The sequence below is a fragment of the Athene cunicularia genome, unplaced genomic scaffold (assembly GCF_003259725.1).
Source record: "Athene cunicularia isolate RWA unplaced genomic scaffold, athCun1 SCF_3, whole genome shotgun sequence".
Taxonomy (NCBI): Eukaryota; Metazoa; Chordata; class Aves; order Strigiformes; family Strigidae; genus Athene; species Athene cunicularia.
This window is the reverse complement of record NW_020799377.1, coordinates 281,345-307,142: the sequence shown is the minus strand read 5'-3', so window position 1 is coordinate 307,142 and position 25,798 is coordinate 281,345. Positions and strand designations below refer to the sequence as shown.

The window sequence follows — 25,798 nt, the reverse complement described above, 5'->3', positions numbered from 1 at the left end:
CATACCACAAAACATCTTACTGAGATCCTGTCCTCCTCAGCTTTGAGCATCCTTAGCACTTGTTCCTTCCTTATATTTTTTGTATCTTCTCCTTGAGAAACTTCATCTTTTTGGACTCTTTTGGACAGTATATTTGAGCAGTTCGTGCCATCTAGTGGTGATACTGATTTCCCAATCTTGTTATTTTTACCGAAAAAAATTAAGCCGCATTTGATGGTTATGAGAGAATGGAAATAAGGGGTTACAAAATTAATGTTTAAATTCAATTCTGTTCTAAAGGACTTTTTCATCTCTTCAGACCAGCAGTGATTAACTTCTCCATCCAGGGTCCCAGATACATCCAGAAGCTTGATATTTTTGATGAGAGAGGGCTGGTCACTCAGAGCTAGGGACACGTACGTGAACAGAACTCAGACAGAAAACTCAATCCACCTAAGAGGGTGAGTAAACACTGAGTCCAAGGTATATAGTTAGATTGTCAGCCCCTTGACTACATGATTTAAAACCAGCCTGGATGTTTTACATACCACAGAGCTATAAGCCAACCTCCTGTCTGAAGCAGCATGCCTGGGATCTTCATGCTGAGATTCCCCTCTGCTCAAAAAAAGCCTGCAATGGTGATAAATGCCGAGCAGCTCACTCCAGGAGGTAGGATTCATTCGATGAAGCATAGATGTCCCCAGAGCTAGTGTTCTCCTCTGAGTCTGTGATTGGATTCCCTATATTGTACATGACATAAATTAGACCCAGCAAGGGCAGGATTCATCCCATCCGATGCTGCAGCAATTAATTACAAGTAAGCGCCATATGGTCAGAAAAAATATTTTTATTTCCATGGACTAAAAAAGGGAGACCAAGGTCTACAATCAGGTAATCCCATCCCTCATTATGGTTGACAGTTGGCTGAATATGAGCTGGCAGTGTGCCCAGGTGGCCAAGAAGGCCAATGGCATCCTGACTTGTATCAGAAATAGTGTAGCCAGCAGGACTAAGGTGATTGTCCTCCTGTATTCAGCACTGGTGAGGCCGCATTTCAAATAACTCTGTTCCATTTTGGGCCCCTCACTACAAGAAAGACATTGAGGTGCTGAAGAGGGTCCAAAGAAAAGCAGCAAAGCTGGCGAAGGGTCTAGAACACAAGTCTTATGAGGAGCAGCTGAGGGAACTGAGGTTGCTTACTCTGGAGAGAAGGACGCTCAGGGACACCTTATTGATCTCTACAACTGCCTGAAAGGAGGTTGTAGCAAGGTGGGGATTGATCTCTTCTCCCAAGTAACAAGTGATAGGACGAGAGGAAACAGCCTCAAGTTGCACCAGGGGAGGTTTAGATTGGATATCAGGAAAAATTTCTTCACCAAAAGGGTTGTCAAGCATTGGAACAGGCTGCCCAGGGAAAGGGTTGAGTCACCATCCCTGGAGGTATTTAAAAGATGTGTAGATGTGGCAGTTAGGGACGTGGTTTAGTGGTGGACTTGGCAGTGATAGATTTATGGTTGGACTTGATGATTTTAAGGGTCTTTTCCAACCTAAATGATTCTATTGATACTATGAGTATTGAAAAACCCTTATTCCATCCTCCCCATTTTCTTCCTGTACACTCAGCTCATCCACGCACATCACTTACTTCCACCTCCATGGGAAGCTGCAACACAGAAGATGATCTGCAGTAGCATAGGGGAGCGAAACACTGGCCAGGTTAAGCTATTTGGGCCTGAGGGATACAGAACTGCTTATCAAATGAACTCTGCATTCAGAAACTGTCTCTTCAGAAGAAGCAATGTTGCAGGCTCTACACATGCACCATCTGAGAGCTGAACCAGAGCTTAGGGAGAAAGTAAGGAATAGGTGATGTAGAAAACTGCTGTGTGGATGGATCAATGCAAAAGCAAGATGCATGTGCTGTGAAGGCTGTGTGCTAGTTTGAGTACAGCCTACAGGCTCCTAAGCTTACTAGAAAATCTGAAGGTCATCTTCAAGTTCAAGATCCAGGATTGCCCAAAGGATTGTGGGAGAGAGCAAATCAGGACTAATTATTCAATGCCTCTTCCATCATAACATCTGTGAAACAATATATGGAGCTATCATGTGACAGATTCACAGTGATCAAAAGGCCATGGTTCATTCTGTCTGTAGTTAAGGTGTGGAACTTCTCACAGGATGCTATAAATGTGAGTTTTTTATCCAATCTCTTCAGAGGAGATGATAAGTTTATGGAAAATAAATTAACTAAGAACTGCTAAACAAATGGAAACCATCTCCTATAGCTACAAGTGTCTGGATGCTAGGAGGGTATTTGGAAAATACCTTACATGCTTGCTCCGGTTCTTATTTTCTTTCTTAAGCACTTCTGGCAGCTCTGATATGTCAGTGAGATGAAAGGTCACAGTTCCGCTGGTATTTCTTCTGAATATCTGAACGTAACTTCAGGTCTCAGCCTGAGAGACAATCTATTGAAAAGACAGAGAAAGAATGTGTAACAGCAGACTGGTGCTTCAGAAATCTTTTCCTGAAACATCGCAATGTAACATAACATAGGGTAAGATAACAGAATATAATTAATATAGCTAATATAATTAATATAGCTAATATAATTAATATAGCTAATATAATTAATATAGCTAATATAATATAATATAATATAATATAATATAATATAATATAATATAATATAATATAATATAATATAATATAATCTTGTTTGTTGTTTTGTCCCTGTGTTCACCTAGTAATTCAGTCTTTTCAACTGGGATTGCTCAGATATCTGCAAATTTCCTTTCTTCCTGGAAGAGTGGAAGGGATACCCCACCTACTTTTACCAGAAACCCACTTCCTCCATTCTTTCCCCCCTTGTTTTTTTCTGCCTTACTTTATCCCATCTCTTGAAGTACCCAAAGAAGCAGGGAGGCCAAAACAGTTTCAGAAGCATCCAGGAGCTGTACCACATGCATCTAAAAATGCATCATGAAACATGCATCAGATGTTTTCACATTAATAACTTTGAAAAACTAGAACTATCCCACCACCAGCTATGATCCTTTCACAGCCAGAGTGGGAAAAGGGTGTTTGTGTGGGTCAAGATCCAATCCAAAGGTCTCTGCCAACCCCTGTGAGATGCCTGGGTGGGAGGGCCCTTGGAGGAGCACAGTGTTGCTGCCTCCATCGCTTGGAGAACCAGTCTTCACCTCACTTACTATAAACAAACAAGCTAGGAGTGAGTTCTTGCTTTGATCTTTTGAAGTTTTGGATACTCCAAGGTCTGTGCCTAGCAGGAAATTAGTCAAACATCATGGGAAGCTACAAAAGCAAGAAGTGAGCCTATCCAAGCCTGAGCTGTTATCGAGGGCAGAGGCGAGTGAAGACACTATTTGGATAACCCTTGCTCAGGCACCACAGCTCAGACTTGCGTTGCAAGGCAAATATTTACCTACGGCCTAAACAAAGTCAGCGTTTCAAAACTTTGTTCAAAATACTGCATAACCCTGAGATGTTTCCTTGAACTTGTCTCAGAGAAGGAAAGATCTTGTGCCTAGTACCTATGCGGGCTGATCTCAGGAGACAAGCAGAATGAAAATGAAGCATCTGATCTGCTTCCTGATTTTGTTCTTCATTTCTGGAGTAGGAAGCTTTGATCTTGTTATCGACGAAATCCCAGATGTGAGTATTTCAAGGCAAGGCCTAGGTCTCCCTTCCTTACTGAAATCAGTATTGAAGCTGCAGCTGGCTTCAGTGGGAGCAGAACTGGGTCACTGCTTCATAGCTCTGCTTGTATCTTATGATTCTATTCTACTTTTAGCTGTAAATGGGATTCTTCTGATAATTGGTTTTCACCTGTCATTCATAGTGCCGCTTTTTTATTATTAAGGTTGGGATAATATGGGCATAACTCCAAGTTTCTTTTCAAGCAGGTTTCTTATTTTTAGCTCAACTTTACCTTTTCAGGTGGTTTTACCTTAAACATTCCAATGGGCTTCTATGCTCAAGCCTTCAGCATATTTTATATCCTGTTTCCCTGGAATAAGCAGAAACAGAGCACCTAGATATCTTTGTGGATGGGGTCTCCTGTACAGACCACTATGAACTTCAGCAAAGCTTCACATGGACTCAGGGTTTTGTTAACAGGAGTTCAAATACGGAGTTAAGATCCTATTGATTGCTAAGTTTCCTTAGCAGAGGGATGAGATAATTTATAGAAGAGCTTGTAATTAGGATAATACAATGATGAGAAGTATAGTTATAGATTTGACTCTGAAACTGAGTCTAAATTTAAACCCCCGGACTCAGGTGAACTTAGATTTGGGTGTCTACACCCATTTCCACCTTGCCATATTGCAATATTTCGGTGAAGTCAGCAGGGATGGTGTGAAGCTTTCTTCTGCTTTGTAGCATTAACAAAAAGAATTTGTGAGCAGGAATATCCTCTTTTTCTTCTTACAGCACTTTTCATGACGCAGTGAGATTCTTGCACTGAGTTTGTAACTCCCAGGAAAAATATTCCAAACCTGTGGTCCTTTCTAACCATAGTTGTCATAGCAGTTTAACATCAGTGTACTTAAATAATTTAATTTTGTGCAAACCTTTGTGTGTATGCTATCATATAAATTGGAGAGCAACTCATGTACTTAAACTTCTTTATTGCCATAAATTAAATTTCTAAAAAATGTAGTTAGGAGTATTACTGTGGTGTAAAAAACATGCTACTAATTGAACCAGTGCAGCTTTGCACTTGGAAAAGACCTGATGTTCCATTGATGTCAGTGGGACAAATTTAGTTCTCAGGTATATTAGTATAAAATCAGAGAGAATTTCTACTGGTTTGAGCAGAAATTCTCTGAACTCGCTGGTTTAAGTGAGATCAGCATCTGAAGTGCTGTAGTTACCATGGCTAGACCCATCCTGATGATAATCTGCCTCTTGCTCTTTATGGTCATTTCAATATGTTAAATATTATTCCATTTTTCAGAAGGAAAGGTTGTAAAATGATAGCAAAGGTCATGATCTTACAAGAGTATATAGAGCTAGTTGGCCAGAGAGGGAAACTGAATGTGTGGAGATGCTGCATTTTGGTCTGAGATTGTTTGTTCCTCTGCTCCCCATTTGCACCAAGGGGAGGTAAATTCCCTTTGGAACTCTATTAGAGTGCTAATCAGTAATAAATCGAGTGACAAATCAAAGAGTAAGGAAGCATCAACACCTCTTTCTTTCTTCTTCTTTCTTCTCTAGGAAGTGGAGAACCTGATTGACCTAGAAATCGATGGAGTTCCTCCAAGCTCCAAGACGAGGAATGGCAGGTACCAGGTACAGTACTCAGAAATTATTCAAAAAAAGGGACTCAAGAATGCCTGGGAGCTCTCTCCAGGTGGCTTGTTCCACGTCAAGGGCTGTGACTGTGCAATCAGGTGGAACCAGCAGGTCTTTATACGCATTGAGACCTCCATATCTCTTGGTGGGATAAGAACTGCTACTACTCTTCATGCAGTACCTAGTACAACAAGGCTTTGTTCTATATGTGTGCTCCCAAGGACCATAACACAGATGCTGAACAACGGAGATACTTGTCTGTCTAACTTAACATGTGGGAAAAACCCCACTGATACTGGTGAGGCTTTTCCATGAGAAAATGGAAAAGGACTTCAGACACTGGTAATGCAGGTAGAAACCTTTCAGTCCTGCAGGCAGTCTATTCATTCATATTTAACTCGGGTCAAAAGAGTGCAGCAATGTGTCACATGGGTAATGAGCTGGTGAAGTCTGAGACCAGGGTAGAGAATTTATTTCCAGCATGCTGATGGGTTGCAGATTATTATAGTCTGTCAGCTTCTGAAGCAGAAACATTTAAAAGAGCATTGTGAGAGTTTTCTTGTATTTTACACAGTAGTAATTAACAATAATAATCATGAAGTCAGTTGTTCGAAGCTATTAATTTTTATTACACATCATGAAAGAAATTATGATCAGAGTGGACTTTGTCTTCTGCCAAGCTCTGGTACTTCCTTTCTTGAGCTTGTTCAATATAGTGAAAACAGAAGGTAAACACGATTCTTCCTTATCCTAAGGCTTTTTGAAAGGGGCCTCACACAGAGTGTAAATGTAACTTACTGACACCTAAAGCCCCCATTACACTGCTAGAAAAATGGAAGATTTTAGCATAAATACGGATCAAGCCAGCTCACATTTGCCAGACCAGTATTTAAATAATTTAATCATGATCTAAGCTGAAATCCTCTCTAGCTGCACTTCTTCAGGGCATCATTTCTTTCCAGCATGGCTATATTAATGCTATACATATTATATTGCTTCTGTTCCCCAACTTTCTGGATACACAGTGATATAGACATATGCATGCAGTAATTTGCAATTTTACTAGTGGTTTTATTATACCACTTATTCCTTATATTCCCAGATATTCTTTCCTACCCTTTACCTGTCAAATGAGTCTTTGCAAACCAGCAGGACTAACATGTCATCTATAGGATGAGCTAGCCTTATGTTAGTTGAATCACAATAAAATATTAATAAAGGAGATTAAACTGAAGTACATGAAACATCTTGAGTGAGTAGCTCTTGGTCAACAGCAGGCACACAGTTACTTACTGTGGATCACTAGAGGAAGTCTGGCTTCCAAATTATTGTTTTAGCACTATGTTTTTCTACAGTGAGGTCACTGGCCCATTGGCAACAAGACAACAGAAGTCCTCTGCAGACCCTACTGATTAGCTCTAAATAGAAAGAATTGGTTTGTAGGTCCAAGTAAGGTATTCTGGTGAAAAGTATTTGCTCCTGAGTTATTCTAAAAATACTGAGTCTCAGGTATGTGAACAGTTCTCGTGACCACAGAAGCAGAGCACCTCATGGGCTGGAATGTGGGTAACCTTGTGAGCCTCTGTGTGATGGTGCACTGCCATTATCTCTGTTTTGGAGATAGATCGTGGAACTTGTGTCTAGACTGTGAGGCAGGATGTTCTATAGCACATCCCCCAGTCCTGGTCCTGATCTCTGGCTGTCCAGAACCAGGTGAGATCATACCTAATTCCTTACTGCTCTGCCTACCTGGTTTCCTCTCCATGAGAACCCACACAGGAGGGAAATAGAGAAGGAGAGAGAGGGTGGAATCAGCTGGCTGGAGAGTCCTCCCAGCTCCCAGGGTATAAATGCAACCAGAAAGACCACAATTCATCTCCAACACCGTGAAGACAATGTCTGCCAAGACCTAGGTTTGAAATTGCTCTTCTTGCACCTCACAGTAAGAGTCATGACCCCCAAAAGAGACTGCACTGAAGTTTCAGTATGTTAAAATCTGCTTAGGAAATGGCTCACAGGAAACAAGTGAATCTATGAGAAAACAGCCCCTCAAAGAACAGGGAGGACATGCCAGGTAGATCTCATCCTCTTTCTAGTTTCTCATGCTGGTCATCTGATTTTCAACCTTTCCCTTAATCTACAGATTCTCATGACTTTCCCTAGGAATTTTCATGCCCTGGTAGAAGAGTAATTTTCTTGAAATGCAGTGTAAGAGCTCTGAATCTGCTTTCCTTGTTTTGCTAAGTCACACTTGAGAAGTAGCCTGTGGACTGCAACTTGAAAGCAATGGTAAGCTAGGCATCCCATAGATGACCTAAAACCTGCAACTCTTGTAATGCTTTACCACTTGCCATGCATTCCTCCCTTAGACACCAAGGCTTCTTCTTCCATAGACAGGACAGGAGGAATCAGGGTCAGCAGCTCTGGATAATAATTGAAGTACCCAATATTTTCTTGATGGTAGAGTGCGTAATAGTTGCAATAGTCATGCACAGTGATTTGAACAACAATCATTATAGAGGGTTAAATATCCATAGCCTGTACAGATGTCAGGAGAAGATAGGTCTCAGTACCTGAAGATAGGGCCCATCACCTATAAGCAGATTCTTAAAACAGTTCCTGAGGTGCTTGTCTCCACCCTAATCAGCAATTATCCACATGTTAGATAATTGCACAAGATACTGTTTCTAGGCAGTGGCCATCAGCAGATCTGAATGTGGTTTAAAGGCAAGGATCAGCTGTAAATCCCCATGCCAGAAATAGCACAAGTCTCACGTGCCACAAAAACCTATGTTCCCAGTAACCACACCAGTGCTCAGACCTGAAGTATAGTTATCTACAGCTCTGTCCTCCTGACCCGTTGGAGTGGCTGCCCTCTGCAACCTTTGACATCCTGGGGGGACGGTCGGCCCGCCCCATGTCTGATCTCTAACACCAGCAGTGGGAGTCATTACATCTGCAAGTGATAAGCTCACATCTCCATCAGTGCCTCTCTCTTCTCCTCCACCTTCACAAAAACAAACAGGAAGGAAATCTGGGCATCTTGAAAACTTTACACCATTCATAAAGTGAGACAGGAACCCTAAGCTCTTCCGAGAATCAGACAGGTATCACAACAAAACCAATCCCCTCTGTGCTACGGTCTTGGTCTTCATCTTTTCAAAATTAAAGGTTTCGGTTAAGGTTGGATTAGTCTTAATTTGTATTCATGCTGATGATATTTCCTATGCCAAGAGTATGTGTGGGGACAACAGTCATTCTTTATCAGATGTGAAGGGTCCGGTTCACTGTACAGTGATATCTGTGGGGTGTCAGGGTGGACTGAGCAAGGATCAGTCCATCAGGCTTTGCAGAGTGTCTCTGGAGCACCATAAACTTTCAGATCTGAAATCCCAGACTGAATGCTTCAGGTGGAGCCCGGACAGATAGTAAATAAACACCTACATTTGTTCTCAGCCAGGTGAAAATCCTTAGGAGCCTTAAAATTATCTCATTAAAATTATCTTTCTATGACATGTATCAGCTCTTACATTAATTAACTTCAAATGAACTTAGTAACTGTATAACAGGCCTTATATGCACCATATGACTAAGTTTTTGTGAGCATCTTCTGTGCTTTTGGGTCCTCTTGGATACAAGTGCTACTGAAACTTGAGATGAGATTGGTATGTTTCGGTACATTTTTATAATTAAAAGAATTCTTTCAACCAAATGAGGGTATCTATTTTCAGATGTAAGAGGTCACACCACTGGCTGTGAAGAGCTGAGCTTGCCTATTTGTGATGATAACACCAAAGTAGATATCTACATTAAACAATTGCCTCCCCCTAGAACTAGGTGAGCCAAATCCCATCGAGGATTAGATACAAAGTTAAATTTTAGGGAATTAAACAGAATGATTCAAATGGCCACAAGATGTCACCACTTCTTCATAGAAATTTCAAATGGAAATATTCCTAGGGCAGGGGGAAAAAAAAATCAACCATTAATGAGCAGTTTCAGCTCTTCTAAGCAGTGCAGACATAACTACCTTTGCATATGTACAAGTATATAAATGTAATATCGGTTACACAATAGGGTCTTTTATACATACATATTGCATATAATACAATAATATAAACATATATTCTATAATGTAAGTGAAAACAGAATGAGATAAAACAGTCTGGGTTTTGAGGTTTTCCACTTTTCCTAGCAAAATAGAGATTTTTTTCTGTTAAAAGCAAGGGTTTCTGATTAGGACTTCTTGTCAGCATGTTTTGCTTTCAGGAAATATATTTTTGTTCTAGAAGAGAATGTTTTCGATTAAAAAAATTTAAAAAACAGGGGAAGAGAGATCATCCCGTGTATAAATACATAAAATAAGACAAAAGGATTATGCACACGAAGCCTGAGAACTCAAACCAATTTTCATCATCTGGGAAAGCAGCTTTTAGATGTTACCACGGTTTGATCCCTGCCTTGAAACAGCCACAATCTGAAATACAGCTTTGCTGAAATACGTTCTCCATATTTTTCTCTTCCAGCGAAGTACATCTGACTGGGGGTATGTTGGAGACCTGGTGAGTTTTTTTCTTCCTCTGTAGAAAATAATATTGAACAAAGTGATTTTCTAGTTAACCATTTTTTGGAAATCAATCCTTTTGTTTGTTCAGTTCCTTGTTTTTACTGCTGGTTGGGTATTAACCTATTTTCTTTAAACAAAGCACTGTTTGCACAACGCTGTTTGTACAACTGCTCTTGGAGAGAGAAGGGTATGGTAAATATGAAGAAATAAGCATCAAAAATGATTAGACGAAGACAATATCTTAATATACCTGTTTAATACTGTTCTCCCACTGCCATGGTTTAACCATTTACAAGACTATGTTGGTACCAGTGCTGTAGGTCTCCTTTATTTAGGACTTTTATTTAAAACATAAGCTCTCCCCTCCTGAGTATATGATGCTGAAGATTACTGTGTGTCCTTCTCTGCTGAATTGAACCAATAGAGTCATTTCAAGGACTGATTGCGTGGTCAAAATCAAGGAAAACATTCCAGCTTAATAAATTCCTTCTTTCAGCTGAAATGTTCTAATGAACTGTATTCACATGAGTATCCTGCCATATTGCTGGGTAAAATATGGAGGTGTCCTGAACTTCAGTTTATGTGCCATCTAGCTGCCATATTGTAAGGAATAGCAGTTGAAAAAGAGGAACTGAGACTATAAAAGGGGTTGATACTGCACTCTAGGGCACATTTTATAGATGTGTCCTAAATTTATACAGTAATTTTGTCCATTACAGGTGGAGGATGATGACAAGATAGGTCTTTACAGCTACAAAGTTCAATCCACTATAACGTCACGGTTGGCCAACACAATGATCCAAGCCAAAATGGTGAATAATGCAAAACGGTCCCAGCACATAGTGTTTGATGTACAAGTCCCCAAAGGAGCTTTTATTGACAACTTTACTATGTAAGTAGTGGGCAGCTATCACTCTTGTGCTCTGGCAGTGTTCAGTGTGGTGGCCGAATGTGGTGGGAGGGAATTATTTGTAAAAGCAAAACATCTCATTATTTTCCAGGTTCAGTGTCATTTTAGCAGGCTTTCTCCAGGAAAAAAGGCTCGTGTCATCATACTGTCTGTCTGTCCGTCTCTTCCTCTCCAGTAATTATTGGGCCATTGGCCAACATCAACAAAATTTGACAAAAGGACAGAAGTCTGGAATAGACTAAGCTCCTACCTGTCTGGTGCATGCTAGCACCAGACTGAAGGAGAGAGACCCAAATTAGAGCCCTCACTGAACAGAAAGGAACTCAGTATACATTCAGAGAGGCAGCAGCCAGTTTGCTGGTCAGAAGACATGTCCTGATACGTGTTCCAAAACAGCCATGACATTAGTAACTGCCTGCTCTGCACAAAGAATAGGGAAAGGGTGAAGGAGTTAAGGGAGAGCAGATCCTCCTCAGAGTACAAGAGTGCTGGCTACTTGAAATAAAAAAAAAGCAGGTAGGAAAAAAAGATACAAATCTAGTGGAAACCAAACTTCATTACTTCGGGGTTAAACAAGAGCCTTATTATTTCATTTCCCACTAGTTTAGATTTCACTGATGTTTTTCTAAAGCGAAGAAACAGTCATCAATTGTAAAGTTGTTTCTTTTGCAAACTGACTGTGATTCTCTTTCTCCTAGGGATGTCAATGGTATAACATTTACCAGCAAAATTCGGGAAAAATCTGAAGCCAGAAAAATGTACTCTCAAGCAAAAGCCAAAGGCAAAGCTGCTGGAATAGTAAGGTATGAAGACTTTGGCATGTGGGTGTTGTGCTGAACGTATTCATAGGAGAAGAGACCCATCCCAGGAGGAGATAGATGAGGGAGGAACCCTAGGAAGGAAAATGGGTTGCTTATTTACAGCCGTTCTGATATTTATTTATCAAGGACTAAATTTGGGTTTCTGCTTTCAGCTTGACAAAACATACTGTGCTAACAGAAAACTGCTGTTCCCTGATATAGGCTACAGTTAGAACCAGACCCAGCAAATGCAAAGAAACTCTCTTTCTCCTTGTATTTTCTCAAAATAACTCCACAACTGACTTTTCAGGAGCAATGCCTTGGATATGGAAAACTTCCAAACCGAAGTGAATGTGCCCCCAGGGACGAGGATCCAGTTTGAACTTCACTACCATGAAATGATTCGGAGGAAACTGAGCTCTTACGAGCACATCATCTCAGTGAAGCCAGGACGTTTGGCAAAGCACATGGAGGTAAAATAGAGCTGGTGTGTTTAGGCAGCACCCCACAGGTGAATCCTCACTGAGAAAGCAGCCAAGGTTCCTACAAGCCCTGCAGCAGAACCATTCATCTGCAGCTCCTTCCTTTCATATGGGCTTGGTACAAATAACCTCGAGGTCACTGTGTAGACCAGCATGAAACACATTAAACGAGGAGCTCTGCAGCTACATGAGTGAGGAGCAAATGTGTCCTGCCTCCTCTTGTACTAACACAGTTGGGCACCTCCTGAATCGTGACTGACTCACGTCAGACCCACTTGGGCAAACAAGCTTTGGCCTATATATACCCTTGTGTAAACTTGCCTTGACTGAAGGAAAACAAACAATGCTTGCTATTTATTTGGAACAGTGCTTTTCACAATAATCCCAACTTCATGAGATAGTGTCCTGTGAGAGCAGATGTTCTCTGATTGACAGACCCTCCACAACTGTCTGCCAGAAGATCATCTGTCTTATTGTTACCCTCTTACACTCATCCAAAGGTGTCCTCTGTCATCCATCAAGTCACAAGATATAGGGATAGCTGGACATTTCCACCTGGCCATTCTTGTGTTCCTGTTTCATAAATGTCTTCTTCAGCTTTCCATGGCTTCACCACAAGGTGTATATGAAATTTTGCTGCTCCTGTTTCCCCGATGCAGGCTGTGACCTGCTTCAAGCTGTCCAAAGGCCTGAGTTAGTCCTACTGAAAGGGACGCTGTGTCCTGCCTCCTAGTATTACTGACTATTCAAAACACAGTCAGAAAAAGGCTTTATCCCAAGCTGACAGGACAAAACCTTTATTTTCCAAATCACCTTGGCCATCCGAACAAAAGGAAGAATGTTCTCTGTCCTGTCAATAACATAGGTAGAGAGGGAGAGGACTCATCACTGACTGTTCCTCCTGGCCTCCTCACCCAAAGCAGCACTGAAGCAGAGTCACTTCATGCTTCTGTCCTGCTTTCAGTGTAAACAATGGTATTACTCTTGACTCCTATCCCACCACTTGCCCCAGGGTGTAAGAGAGAGAGCAGGAAAGAACATTTATGACAAATTCTTTCTATTCTTTGGGCACTTTTTTTTTTTTTTTTTTCCTTCGTTGCATTGTGGTCTATTTTTACCATTGCATGGATCCCCACCACGAATGAGACTAGCCCTACTGGAGCGTTCTTAAAGGCAACCCGTTCCCCAGATGGAGCTTGCCTGTGGAGAGTTCATAAGATCCTGGTATAACACTGGCACTGCTCTATACTAAATGTCCTCCCTCCTGCCTTTAGGTGGATGTTCGCATTATTGAGCCGCAGGGACTTCGCTATGTGCATGTTCCTAATTCCCTCGGAGATCATTTTGATGGAATCACCACCATCTCCAAGGGAGAGAAAAAGGTAACACTCACAGACTGGAAATAGCATGAAAACATCAGTTTTCACATTTGTTCCTATGCAGTCATGACATTTTTTCATACCCACCGGAAACATGCAAAAATATGGCAAAAGAAATACAGTGTCTTCATTACTGATACCTAAATTTATGTACAAGATGATCAAATACTACAGTCACAGCAGTATAGAAATAGTGTGTAGTCTGTCCATCTTTGTGCTAAGCTTTCAATTTGTAATTCTGAAACTGAGATTACTGGGTGTGGAAAAGGTGGGTGATGAATATCAAGTGGAATAAGAGCTCTAGAATAACTCCACAGTCTCAGTTTCAACTGAGAATATCTGCACAGGGATTTGTTTTAGAACTGCCCTTTTCCGTAACATTCTTACCCTAGCTTTCTCCAGCATAGATATCGGGTATAAGTAAACCCTCTGACAGTGGAGCAGTTTTTCTCAAGAAAGTTCAAGCAATGACTCTGGGAGGGTACAACTCTTTTCACTCTTACATAGACATCTAACACAGGATATGTGAATCAGGCCCAGAAAGTCTGTCTATACTGCTATAATAATATATCAGGAAATATTGTTTCCTGATATCGAGGCTCAACTTTATGTCTCATTCACCCACATTCCTAGTTTAGCAAGTTATTTCAGAGGTATTGTGTGGCTATAGATGTTATGTCTTATCTTCTCTTGGAAATTATCTTGGAAATTCCAAGTTATTCAGTCAAAGCAGAGAAATAATGCCATAAATTCTGCATAACTGATCACATGACTAATGCAAATGATTTCTAGTACTCAATTCACAGACAAATTACAAGCTCTTGTTTGTCTGGGGGAAAAAAAAATCAATGAAAAAGCTATTAAAAATGTTGATAAAATTGTGGACACTTTCAACTAGGAAAATGTTAAATAAGCCAACATATTACTTGCTAGAAATGGTTTGCACAGCTCTAATTTGAAATATTTGGTGCTGTAGATAGGTCATCTTATTTGTGTCACGGTTGCTACTACTTATTTGCTATACACAGTTGCATATCCAGTCAAACCTTAGTGCTGATTTTCTTTTTAAGTGACCAAGTCCATTTTCCACTTAAACAAGAGTATGAATAAAGAAGGAAAGTGTTCAGTGAAATATATTTCATGACTAGATGAACTCTTTGCGTTTCAATGATCCACCTTTCTCACAACATCTGATTGACTGATGATCACTTCTTATTTCAAGGCTCATGTTTCTTTCAAGCCAACGATGGCTCAACAACGAAAATGCCCCACGTGCTCATCCACAGCAGTAGATGGAAATTTTGTGGTGCAATATGATGTGAACAGAGAAACCACAGGTGGAGAATTGGAAGTAAGCGTTGCTGTTTAACTGGGACGGGAGATCTGTGAATACAAGAATTGCTGTCGTTAAGCAAACTGTGCTAAATAAACTTAATAATTCAGAAGAATAAAGATGAGAAAGAGTTCTGTATCCAATTGAAAGAGCATAGAGATTTTAAGTGGGCAGAATGGATTTGCTTAATTTATGAGTAAAATGTGGTCCTATATATAGACCGGAGCAGATTCCTGTCTTGTCCAAAAGCCAATATCTTTTATACCTAGCAGCACTCTGGTGATTTAATGTTGAATCAGAGTCATTGGATGTTGTACCAATACATCACAAGGAGACAACCAGAACATCACTATTTTTATGTTAACATGAAGCAGAGTTATGGAGTTGAATTATCACAGACAGAACAGTCTTTTTAAAAACATTTTTCATTCCTCCTTATGCTAGTCCATGGCACTTGTCTGAGAAACAGCCTCTGCTTTCCTTGATAAAAAGTAAAGACTGTAGTATGGAGTATAGGTGGTGTAAGGCTACAAAGAAGTGCAGAGATGAAAGTTAGATTTGGCCCATAAAGAAGAATAACATTTTCTACTCTGTTATTCTCTTGAGTTTTTTGACATTTTCACTATAGCTCACTTCACTGTGACTTTTTTATTTTATTTTGCAGATTTTTAATGGCTATTTTATTCACTTCTTTGCTCCGGAAAATCTTGATCCTCTGCCCAAAAACATTTTATTTGTTATAGATGTCAGTGGCTCGATGTGGGGACTGAAAATGAAACAAGTAAGTGTTTGACCTCTATTGAAAAATGAACTCCTGCCAACTTTTCCCATGTGCCTTGCTATACACTTCTGTAACAGACTGAGGCTCAGAATTATCAGTTTAGTTCTTTACACTTTACTCCATCAAAAGTCTCAGTGAAGTTGAAGAATATTTGGTGACTTCATGATTTTACTTTTTATTTGTAATGCTCCTTCCACGATGTAAGGAAGAGGTGTTGCCATCAGAATATGGATTTTAACTCTGAATTAAAATTTTAATTGACAGATCACAAAACATTTTTGCAAAGGCTCTGGCCCCCTTTTTCTGTAAATTCCTCTACTGAATCCTGAGAAAGTGTCAGTGAGGATACTACATCCCTGCTTTCAAACAGTTGTGGACAGTCCACTGAAGATCAGGGAGGGGGAGAGCAGAAAATATAAAAAATAAGATGTTTTAGTCTACAAAGGAAAAGACTTGGAGAGCCATAATCAGCCTCCAAATATGCAAATGATTGTTCTAAAAGGAAAACTCATTAGCTGACATTCATGCCCACCCAGGGTGGAATAAGATGGAATCAGGTGGATTTACAGCAGGAGAGATTTATCTTAGATATTAGCAAAAACTCTGTAGTGCTGAGAGGAGAGTTCAGGAGATTGTAGGTCTTGTGTCACTGAAAGTTTTTAAGAACTAGCTAGACAAACATCTGTTGGGAATGATCTAGGTATATTTGAAGTTGCTTCAGAGCACAATACTGAGGCTTGGCAGATTGCTCCCTTGGGAAGATCAATGCTGCAAAACTGGGATACAGGTTAATTGTCACTTGTTTAAATCACACATCTTCAAACAGATGTTACCCAGCCTGAAATGACAACACTAAGCACTGCAGGCAGCTAAGTCTCCTGAGCTGATACGAGCAATTCCTCTCTTCTGAACCACAGTGTCTCACAAACTGCTTCTCTCTCTCACCCCACTCTGTGTTAGCAGGAGTTAAGCAAGGATGGCTTGGGTCACATGACTTTGTTCTTGCTAATCGCATTTTTTCTGTGTTTCTTTGGTGAAAGGTCCAGCTTTATGCAAGAAGTGCAAAAAAAGGGGAGATTTGGATAGCAGATGCTCTTTTGGATTCCAGTGCTCCTGATCTTATTCATCAGAGGCATCTGTTTGCCTGTAGTCACAATTTAAGAAGATGTTTACAGCCACAGAAAGCATAAACTCATCTTCTCTTAAATTTCTTCTTCTCAGACCATCGAGGCCATGAAGGCAATATTGAGTGAGCTCCGTGCTGCTGATCAGTTCTCCCTTATTGACTTCAACCACAATGTCCGATGCTGGAGAGACAATCTAGTCTCAGCCACCCCAGCCCAGGTTGAAGATGCTAAGAAGTACATCCAGACAATCCATCCCAACGGGGGTATGAGGTTTTGATTGCAAAGGTGCTCATGGAAGTTGGCTATCACAGGAACCTCAGACAACCTTCAGATTGGCAGAGTATTCCTAACAAAAAATCTGATTCCTAAGATGGGAAAAGGATGCCCTGGGGCTAAAGGAGAGCAAGGATTCTGGTTTATTGTGATAGGGAATGGGATGTCCTTCTACTGAATAAGCTATGACAGATGGAACACAGACCATAGAACAGCTGCCTTTATAGGTTCTACCTCCAGCCTCACAGATCCCAAATAGCCTTGAAAGACCAAGGCTGTCTCATGCCTTTGTAAAGCAGATCATAAGCAGCCCAACTCCAGGGTCTCCACTGGCTGTATACTGTAGGATACACCCTGATCTACTAAATGACACCCTGGGCAAACTTCATCCTTTTTGTGCCTTCATTCCATGTCTGATAAACAAGGACAGATGCCTTTTTCAGCCTTACAGCATTTTGGGTGCTGGTGCTTCATTTGTTAGTGTTTGAGCTATTTGTACAGACTCATGACCATTTTAATCCATTGCTCTCTGAAGTGCAGTTCTGGTTTAGTTGTTCAGTTATTTGTGCACCAATAGTGTGTAGAGGCTCTCCCCAGTGTCAGAGCCTTCTGGTGCTGTGGCTGCTGGCTTCATTTCCAGAATATTTCACTGGCAACACGTAAGGTAGAATCAACCTAAGGTTACAGACTTGTCCAAGATCATCAGTGTGTTGGGAATAGGAAACCATGTTAGATATGAGTGGCTCATAAGCCTGATTTTGTTACCCCAAAAGAATTGATAGATAGGCTAGGAGACCTGCTCCTGTCCAGCAAAGCCAGTTTGCAATGAAACACTTTATTATCCTGTCTCTGGAGCCACTACATTTTTTTATTTCTTGATAGAGAACCTATTTTATGACTGCTCAGCCTTTCCGCTCTTGTTCCTCTCATACTAATTTCTTACTCTGTCCTTTCTGTGCCACAAGCCAAACCTTACTTCTTCTTTTCCAATCAAGATGTCCAGGGAACAGACTGATACCAGCAAAAAAAGTTTCTTCATGTTCTCATTCAATCATCTGCCTGCAAACGCACTACTTCTTCCCCCAGCAAATAGTTTCCAATGCCACAAATGGTCCCACTGGAATTAGTGAGGGGGGATAGGGGGGGCATATGAAGAGGACAGGCTGGGATGAAAAAAGGAACCAGAGAACAAGCAGATGTACTGTAAGCACCACAGAGGAGAAGTTTTGCTGCTTTGATCTCAGGTCATGTCTATGCTCATTAATTCCACTAGAATCTCAGAACTGATCTGGGTTCAACAAGAGACTCAACAAGAATCAAACTTGTTTTCTTCATTGTGTCTTTGACAGGCACAAATATCAATGAAGCTCTTCTCCGAGCCACATTCATCCTGAATGAAGCCCAAAACTTAGGCATGTTGGACCCTAACTCAGTCTCCATGATCGTATTGGTGTCTGATGGAGACCCAACAGTAGGTGAGTACCCTGCTTTAGGAGAGAAGAAAGGCCAGTGGGATTAGCCTGAGAAAAGTGTTCAACATGTAGACATTTTGACAGTAAGATTAAAAATTCTATTCCTCTTTCTTCCAATGCCTGTGCCGCTCTTTTGCCAAGTGCTGTAGGTACCACGGAGCTTTGCACAGAAGCTTTGAATAGATGAACAGATTGGTTTATGTAAGTTATGTACTTCTTGCCATTAAAGAGATGCACAAGTTCTGTAGGAGAGCTAATCACAACCATAAAAATATTTCCTCTTCCAATGACCTTAGCCCACACAGATCTATGCAGTCCCAAGTGTAACATCAAAATCAGGAAAACAATGTAGAAAGCAAATTAATTTGGATTGGGTTTGGTACAGGTCAAAAACAATTGCTTACTGCAAGATGCCAGCTCAGGAGAGGCTGCCATTTAAAACAAGTCTGAAAAAAAAAGTCCCAATGGTGGCAGAGAACATTTTAAGCACAATAAACGAAGTAAAGCCTTTATGGAGATGTCTTAGTCTGCAGAAAGGTTGAAGCAGTAATTCTGCGAGAAGTCTAGATGTGTTGCAATTACAAACTCCTCAGGAAGTTAGTAAGACCCCTGGATAGACAGAAGATATGCATCAGATACAAAAAAAAGAGTTCAAAGGAGTCTTCTTCAGTGGAAACAGTTTGCTAATGTCCATCCAGAAGAAGCTCAAATGTCACAGTAGGCACTGCAAAATGGAGATTTGGCATCTGAGCTAGCTGTTGAGATTTCCCTTAGATTAAATGAGAACCAGAGACACTGGACGGGCATGAATGCGCTTACCTTGATGGAGACCTCCCCCATTGCTCAGATGGATGTGACCCTTTGTGTGTCTCCAAGGTGAGCTAAAGCTGACGACGATCCAGAAGAATGTGAAGCAGAGCATAAAGGATGAATACTCTCTCTTCTGCCTCGGGATTGGGTTTGATGTAGATTACGATTTCCTGCAGAGAATCGCGACTGACAACCGCGGCATGGCCCAGAGGATTTTTGGAAATCAGGAGACTTCTGCCCAAATGAAGGTGTGTTTCTGGCCCATTGCTGCTGAAACTATCCCATTCCGTTTACAGCTGTGGAGCTGGGTAACTCTACCAGCAAGAGTAGAGTTGCTGTAGGTTCATAGCTGGGGTCACAAAAAGCATCATTTCTTCTGGAGAGTCCTGTGAGAAGACAGTCATGTATTAGCTTAAGTGCTCCAAGTCATAATTATGTAGTATCTATAATACATACTTTACTGCTCTGTGTAGGATTAATATTCTACAAAACAGTCCTAACCATAAAAAAATATTTTCTAAATTAAAATTAAGGCCTGGATTTTACCTCAGGCCACTTCAGCACTAACAAAAGGCATAGGTATAAATGCTAAATGCTAAACTGTGAAAGTATAAGAAAATGTTCAATTCTAGGAGGCTCTGGCTCCAACTCTGTGAGCAGCAATTGCCGATGAACAAACTCTTACATCCTTATCCTGTTTCTATTCACTGGTTTCATCACTTATGCAGGCTTCTCATACTTCTTTCCCAACACAGGTGTGATAGGACACACGCAGATGTGCTAGGAGACACTACCTGCTGTTCTGCCAAAGAGAGCAGCTCTGGGAGCGCAGCCCCTCAGTATGAGAGAGCCTCCATCCATAGCACTATAGGGGTACCTGTTTTCCTTCTCTGGTCCCATTATGCTAAACCCAGCTGTGGACACATCCCTGTTCACATGAGCCAGGTACAACAGGGTCAGCCTACAGCACAGAAGCAAATGCAAGTGAGAGGTAGGTCTAGTTTCTGGCAAGAATTAGTTGGCAAGCAGCTGTCTGTTTTACACAGCAGCCAAGAGCTGACCAACCTGATAACAGATTCAGGCCCATATGCACCTGTGCTCAAGCCTTTTAGGCCTAGGAACACAGCCCATGGGCTTCTGAGTATCCTTGGACTTGGAACAAATTGTCTTATTACCGCCTTGGAAGTGTACTAAGGTCTAAGTATAAAAAAGTCCATGTTCTCTGGGACAAAGAAAGTCCCACTTGTCCTTTAGGGCTCCGAGTTTTGTCACCTGCTGTCCTTTCAGTAAGATTGGTGCAGGTTGTTTCACATGCAACAGACTCACTTCTCTGTCTCCTTCCATCTCAGAATTTCTACAACCAGGTCTCCACCCCACTCTTGAAGAAGATTCAGTTCAACTACCCCCAGGAGTCAGTGTCAGACGTCACCCAGAGCAGCTTCCACAACTACTTTGGTGGCTCGGAGATAGTAGTAGCTGGGAAGGTGGACACAGAAAACCTGCAGCACTTGGAAAGCGTTGTCACAGCGACAGCAGTGAGTGAGGGTCTCCTTGGGATACCTGCTCCTGGGGGGTTGGGGTGGTTCATTCACTCGAGGGTACAGTCTCCTTGCTGGAGGTCATTGCCAGTGGAGTGTTTTGTCTGCTTGGGTTTGGGCGGGAGCGTGGGGAAGCTCACAGGGGGTTTGTCCAACAACGTTTCACAACAGCTTCAAGTACAGCCACGTATAGTCACTCCCTGCATCCCGCAGCCTGCCAGAGGAACTTCCTTCTAATAAATGTACCGTACAGAATTCAACTGCAAACCAGACTAAGCCCTCTTCCACGCTTTGTGAAGGTTCAGGGGAGATCCGCTAAGGTAGCTCCTTTCATGGATGAACCTCCCACTATTGGGGAGTTCAGACTGGTGGGTCTACAGTGTGGCAACTCCTAGCACTGTCCTTTTATGCTTTGCCTTGTGGCATGTGTGATGAGACTTTGCCCATGTTTCAGGGCTGCTCTTCCAGGCGGAGTGGGATGGAGTGGGAATGCTACATCTAGATCCTTCTTTCTGAGGAGGAACAGAAACATCCACACTCTTACAGAGCTTAGGAGCTGCCATTTGTTATTTGCTGGAAAAAAATCAGGCATGTTCAATATTCTTTCCTGCCAAAACCCAGTGCAGTCCAAGGGCCTGTGGGAGAATGAGGAATTTGGTTCATGTTCCTCAGTAGGAATTGGACGTGAAAAGGTCTGATGGGATGATAGCAGAGCTCTGCTAAGAGCCTCTTCTTTTGGCATGAAGTAGCACCCTCTGGCTACTGCTGACAGCTCCTTTACCTATTTTAACCCAGTGTCACAAAAGTGTGTTTAACAGAAGACCCTCTTGCTACAGCTCCCCTCCTCATGGCAGTCAGGCCAATGGTGCTGGGACTTTGTGATCTAGAAGTGCCCATGGGCAGAGCCAGACTGGGTCCTTAGTGCCGACCATGCTAAGAGGGGAACTCAAAGCCACCCCATTCTCCTGGCTCATCCTCTGTTATCTTTATCTCTCATTGATTGCATAGGCAAATGCAGAGCTCGTCATGGAAACCCTGCGAGATGTTGAAGAACTGGATGGCTTCATGAAGAAAGACAAATACGCAGATCCTGATTTCACTAGGAAGCTGTGGGCCTATCTGACTGTCAACCAGATGATGGCAGAGAGGTGAGGAGAAACGCAGTCTGTGATGGGAGGGAAGAGAAACCTGAGAGCAATCTGGTTCTCGATGAGACCACAGCTGTCAGGCTGCCCTCAGGGTGTCAGATGGGTAAGGTAAACAAATCCAAATAGGTAGCTGATACCTTCAGACACATTCCTCCTATTTTTAGCACTTACAGATATCAGGGAATAGAGTTTGGGAGCAGTTAATCAGAGGAATAAGGCTCAAACAGACCTGGCTGTGGGGCTGTGAATGAAATGAATGGGGCATTTGCCTTACAGAGCCTGAGTAAAATCTATGGAGCGATTCAGGATTATTCCCCTCCGAAGCAGAAAGAGATCTCCTGCTGAGACCAGGAGATGGACTGGGCTTCTCTGAGTCCAGGCCAAAGCCCATAGAAGCCAAAACTAGTCTTCTCATGGAGAGTACATTCAGCCCTCTGCAAAGGCCCTCAGCCTTTCCTTCTTGCAACACCTACTAGTTTGTCTCTAAGGCTGCTCTGTGGAGGACTTGTCATGGCTGCTGCCCTGTAGAGCTGCTAACCATGCCTTCTGTTTCTTTTCCCACCCAGAAACACAGCCCCCACTGCAGCTTTGAAGAGGAACATCACCAAATCCATCCTACAGATGTCTCTTGACCATCATATTGTTACCCCCTTCACATCCATGCTGATAGAGAACGCCGAAAAGGATGAGATAATGCTGGCAGACCAGCCCAAAGACCCCAGAAGGGGCTGCTGCCCAGGTCAGCGTCTCAGTCTGTCCATTACTCTCTAGCTCTTATTTTGGCTTCATTCTTCTGTTGGAAGAACCGCTCTGTTCATTGTTCACTCCAAGTGTTTGTGCTTATAGGATAACCTTTCATTTCACTGAAAGCTGACCAAATCTTCAGCCAGTTTGAGAGCATTCTGTTACGCAAGTGCTCTTTGTAGCCACTGGCTTCAGTGAGGACTGAATGTGCCAACATTGCAGTGTCGAGGTTTCCAATAAGCCTACAGTGTCACAGACTGAACATCTTGCTGGGACAGATATGTCTAGTTCCCTGCACCGCAGCTGTAGCATTGACTAAACTGTATTTTATCACCACTTTCAAGCCTTGGAAGCTTCCTAAGATTGTTATCCATCAGCCACAAGCCCGCATGGAATCTGAGCTGTCGTAACAACAGAGTCCCTCGTTAATTAAACTTCCAGATTTAAATCCCTCACTTCAGTACGTGTTCCAAGGTCCCTGTCACAGAAACCTTATGTCCAGCCAGATGAGGCAGGGTTGGCTTGTTCTGGCATGATATGGTAGAGTCAGTCTCAAAGCAATAGCTGTTGGCATTCGTGGGCGTCTCTCATATCCAGAATCATCCCTGCACAGCCACGGGCTTCCAATGACACTTAACAGCGACGATTTTGCCCCCTCACCAGTCAGTGATTTGAAAAAGCACGAAGGACAGGTAAAGGCTGACAGTGGGATGCAGTGGAAGTGCTGGAAGTAAAAGATCAAGTCCTTGAACAACTGAGTCTGGTGATTTAAAACCTATTAATAAATGGGAGATTTTACAATTGATGAAAAGAAGCAACCTACTTTACACCAACGGACATCATCCATCTGGCATTTCACACTGGAAGTGATTGGGACTTTGCTGAAACTCCAAGCATGTGTTCTGCATGCTCAGTTCTCATGCTCTTATGTCTGATTCTTATGTCTGTCAGTTGTTATTTTTAGGTTCATTTATTCTTCTTTTCAATTTTAAAGTCTTCAGCTGAGACCCAAGGAGAAATGAAATAGTTGGGTTTTGTACTGCATATTACAACTCGCAACCTTCAGCACAGAAATAGCATGTATTGCATTCATGTATAATGATCTCATAATACATGGCACCAGCTGACTAATTCAGACCATAATTATCTAGATTTAGGTGATGCAGAGGTTTTAAGTGATTTAAATATAGGTTCTTGTGTCTTTGTTTTTGATGGAATAGTCAAAACTTAGCACTGAAATCAGGGTTGAGGCATCTGTAGATTTCAGGGGGAGTGGGACGTGACTCTTGAAGCTTAGCAGAGGACAGAACTCGCTTGTAAAAATAATATCAAAGTAAATCTGCTTAGGATTGTGCAATACATCTAAAAAGTTTGCATATACAAGGCACAGAATGGGTAATCTGAAACAGATTTTTCTCTCTGTTCTTACACAACTCTTATCAGAGCTGCATGGTCTGTCTTTGTAGACAGAGACTGTGTCTTCCATTGAAATCACTCACTTTTCAAAGGACTGACTAATTATTCTTTTATCATGGCAGATTTATTGCAAAACCAGACTGTGCATGGGAGATCTTCTTCATGCATAATAGTCTGTGAAATTAATAGGACCCAGAAACTCGGAACTCTGTCCAGTTTCTAGTTCCTTTCTTACCTCCATTGACTTCACGTATGCCATGTCCTGCTTCAGCTCTTGTCATCTTCAGTCCAACATATTAAACAAACCAAGTTTCACAGATCATTTAAGATCATATTGCTTTATGAACTAAGTGGGAGAGAGAGGACGTGTTACTTTCACCCACTTCCATCGTGGCAAAGGCAGAGACATTTAGCAGAAGGGGACGTGTTAAAGGCTGTTATATTAAATGCTTGCACTTATTTGCAACCTTTATTCATGTGGGTCATCCTAGGGCGTGCAGAAAGAGTCTTACCTTTTCTCAGGCTCCTCAAACTGGGGATCCAAGCCAGCAAAGATTTTACCACATGTTAAATTTTTAAAAATTCAGCTTCTTATTTGGAAAAAAACCACTTAAGCCCTTGCGTTGGGCTCTTTTCTAGTGGAACCTGTTCACATGAATAAGAATTGAAAGTCAGAGTTCATTTTTCACCAATAGCTTATGGTTAGCTCAACTGCCCTGGTAAATCATATTCCTCTGGTGGAGACACCAGAGTAAATCCATCCTAACTTCATTATACTAATCTGTTGTAAACGGTGTTGCTTTATATTGATATAACAACATCAGGCTCTAACCTACTGCATTATTTTAAAAATTACACTATTAAATATGTCAGCACTAGCAAAAACCTAATTATGACTCTTTTAACAGGTACTCTAGGATTAACTCCAAATGCACCTAATAACAACAAAGGTATTCCAGCCTGGGCCAATGTCACGGCTGTACCAGTCAGCTTCATGCCTGAGCAAAGGAGTCCTCCTGTGTCCTCTCTGAGCATAAACAGAGGTAAAAGATACAGTATTTATCTGCAAAGAAACACCAATCATCACCTCATAAACAAAGGCAACATAAACAATGTTATTGGGCACTTTGGGTATTTCAGCTTCTGTGAAAAGATGCTAAGCCAATAATGATGGAGGAGCCCATCAGTTGTCCTAATTATTCTGGTTGAGTTTTCTGAGTTGTAAACACTGTATCTTCATTTAGGGGCTAGTCTGCAAGAGGATAAATCAACTGCTATGACTTGCTGATGAAGCTACTCCACTGCTGTTGCAGAGGACATCAGTGTGAAAGGTCCTTGATACAGCCCCCACTGAAGGTCTGAGCAGGGCACAATCATGTGCATCCCAAATCACAACCACTTTCGGCAAATCTTTGCAATCCACCTAGTGCCCAAGGATTAAGGTTTTCTTTGTGAAATACCAAGTCCTTTTGACTTTGAATAGATGACCCTGTAAAAATAACCTCTAAATTACAAGCATTAGACTAGTTTAGATCCTAACAGGATCCCAGCAACCCATCTTCTGCTGTGTGCTTCCCTGAGGCTGAAGTTGCTCACTGGGCTTATATTCAGCTCCTCTGCGGTAACAAAGCTGATGTAAAGTTACTGCCATTGTAAATGACAGATGAATGTTCTGTGGTAGATAAAAATCTCTGAATGCACTGATGACTGATGGATCCTG

The 25,798-nt window shown here is 41.7% G+C and overlaps 1 protein-coding gene across 1 annotated transcript in view; it reads left to right on the top strand.

Annotated features, from left to right (window-relative positions):
- The first annotated feature begins 3,479 nt into the window (after positions 1-3,479).
- ITIH2 (inter-alpha-trypsin inhibitor heavy chain 2) overlaps positions 3,480-25,798 on the top strand; it is a 28,685-nt gene continuing 6,366 nt past the window's right edge. Inside the window, exons 1-16 of the mRNA XM_026867353.1 lie at positions 3,480-3,654; positions 5,221-5,295; positions 9,825-9,860; positions 10,585-10,757; positions 11,474-11,578; positions 11,886-12,048; positions 13,332-13,439; positions 14,659-14,787; positions 15,434-15,550; positions 16,772-16,940; positions 18,300-18,425; positions 19,299-19,480; positions 20,582-20,767; positions 21,779-21,918; positions 22,485-22,657; positions 24,987-25,121. Of these exons, the coding sequence (XP_026723154.1) occupies positions 3,565-3,654; positions 5,221-5,295; positions 9,825-9,860; positions 10,585-10,757; positions 11,474-11,578; positions 11,886-12,048; positions 13,332-13,439; positions 14,659-14,787; positions 15,434-15,550; positions 16,772-16,940; positions 18,300-18,425; positions 19,299-19,480; positions 20,582-20,767; positions 21,779-21,918; positions 22,485-22,657; positions 24,987-25,121 (2,107 nt within the window). The 5' untranslated portion in view covers positions 3,480-3,564. The remainder of the gene's footprint in view (positions 3,655-5,220; positions 5,296-9,824; positions 9,861-10,584; positions 10,758-11,473; positions 11,579-11,885; positions 12,049-13,331; positions 13,440-14,658; positions 14,788-15,433; positions 15,551-16,771; positions 16,941-18,299; positions 18,426-19,298; positions 19,481-20,581; positions 20,768-21,778; positions 21,919-22,484; positions 22,658-24,986; positions 25,122-25,798) is intronic.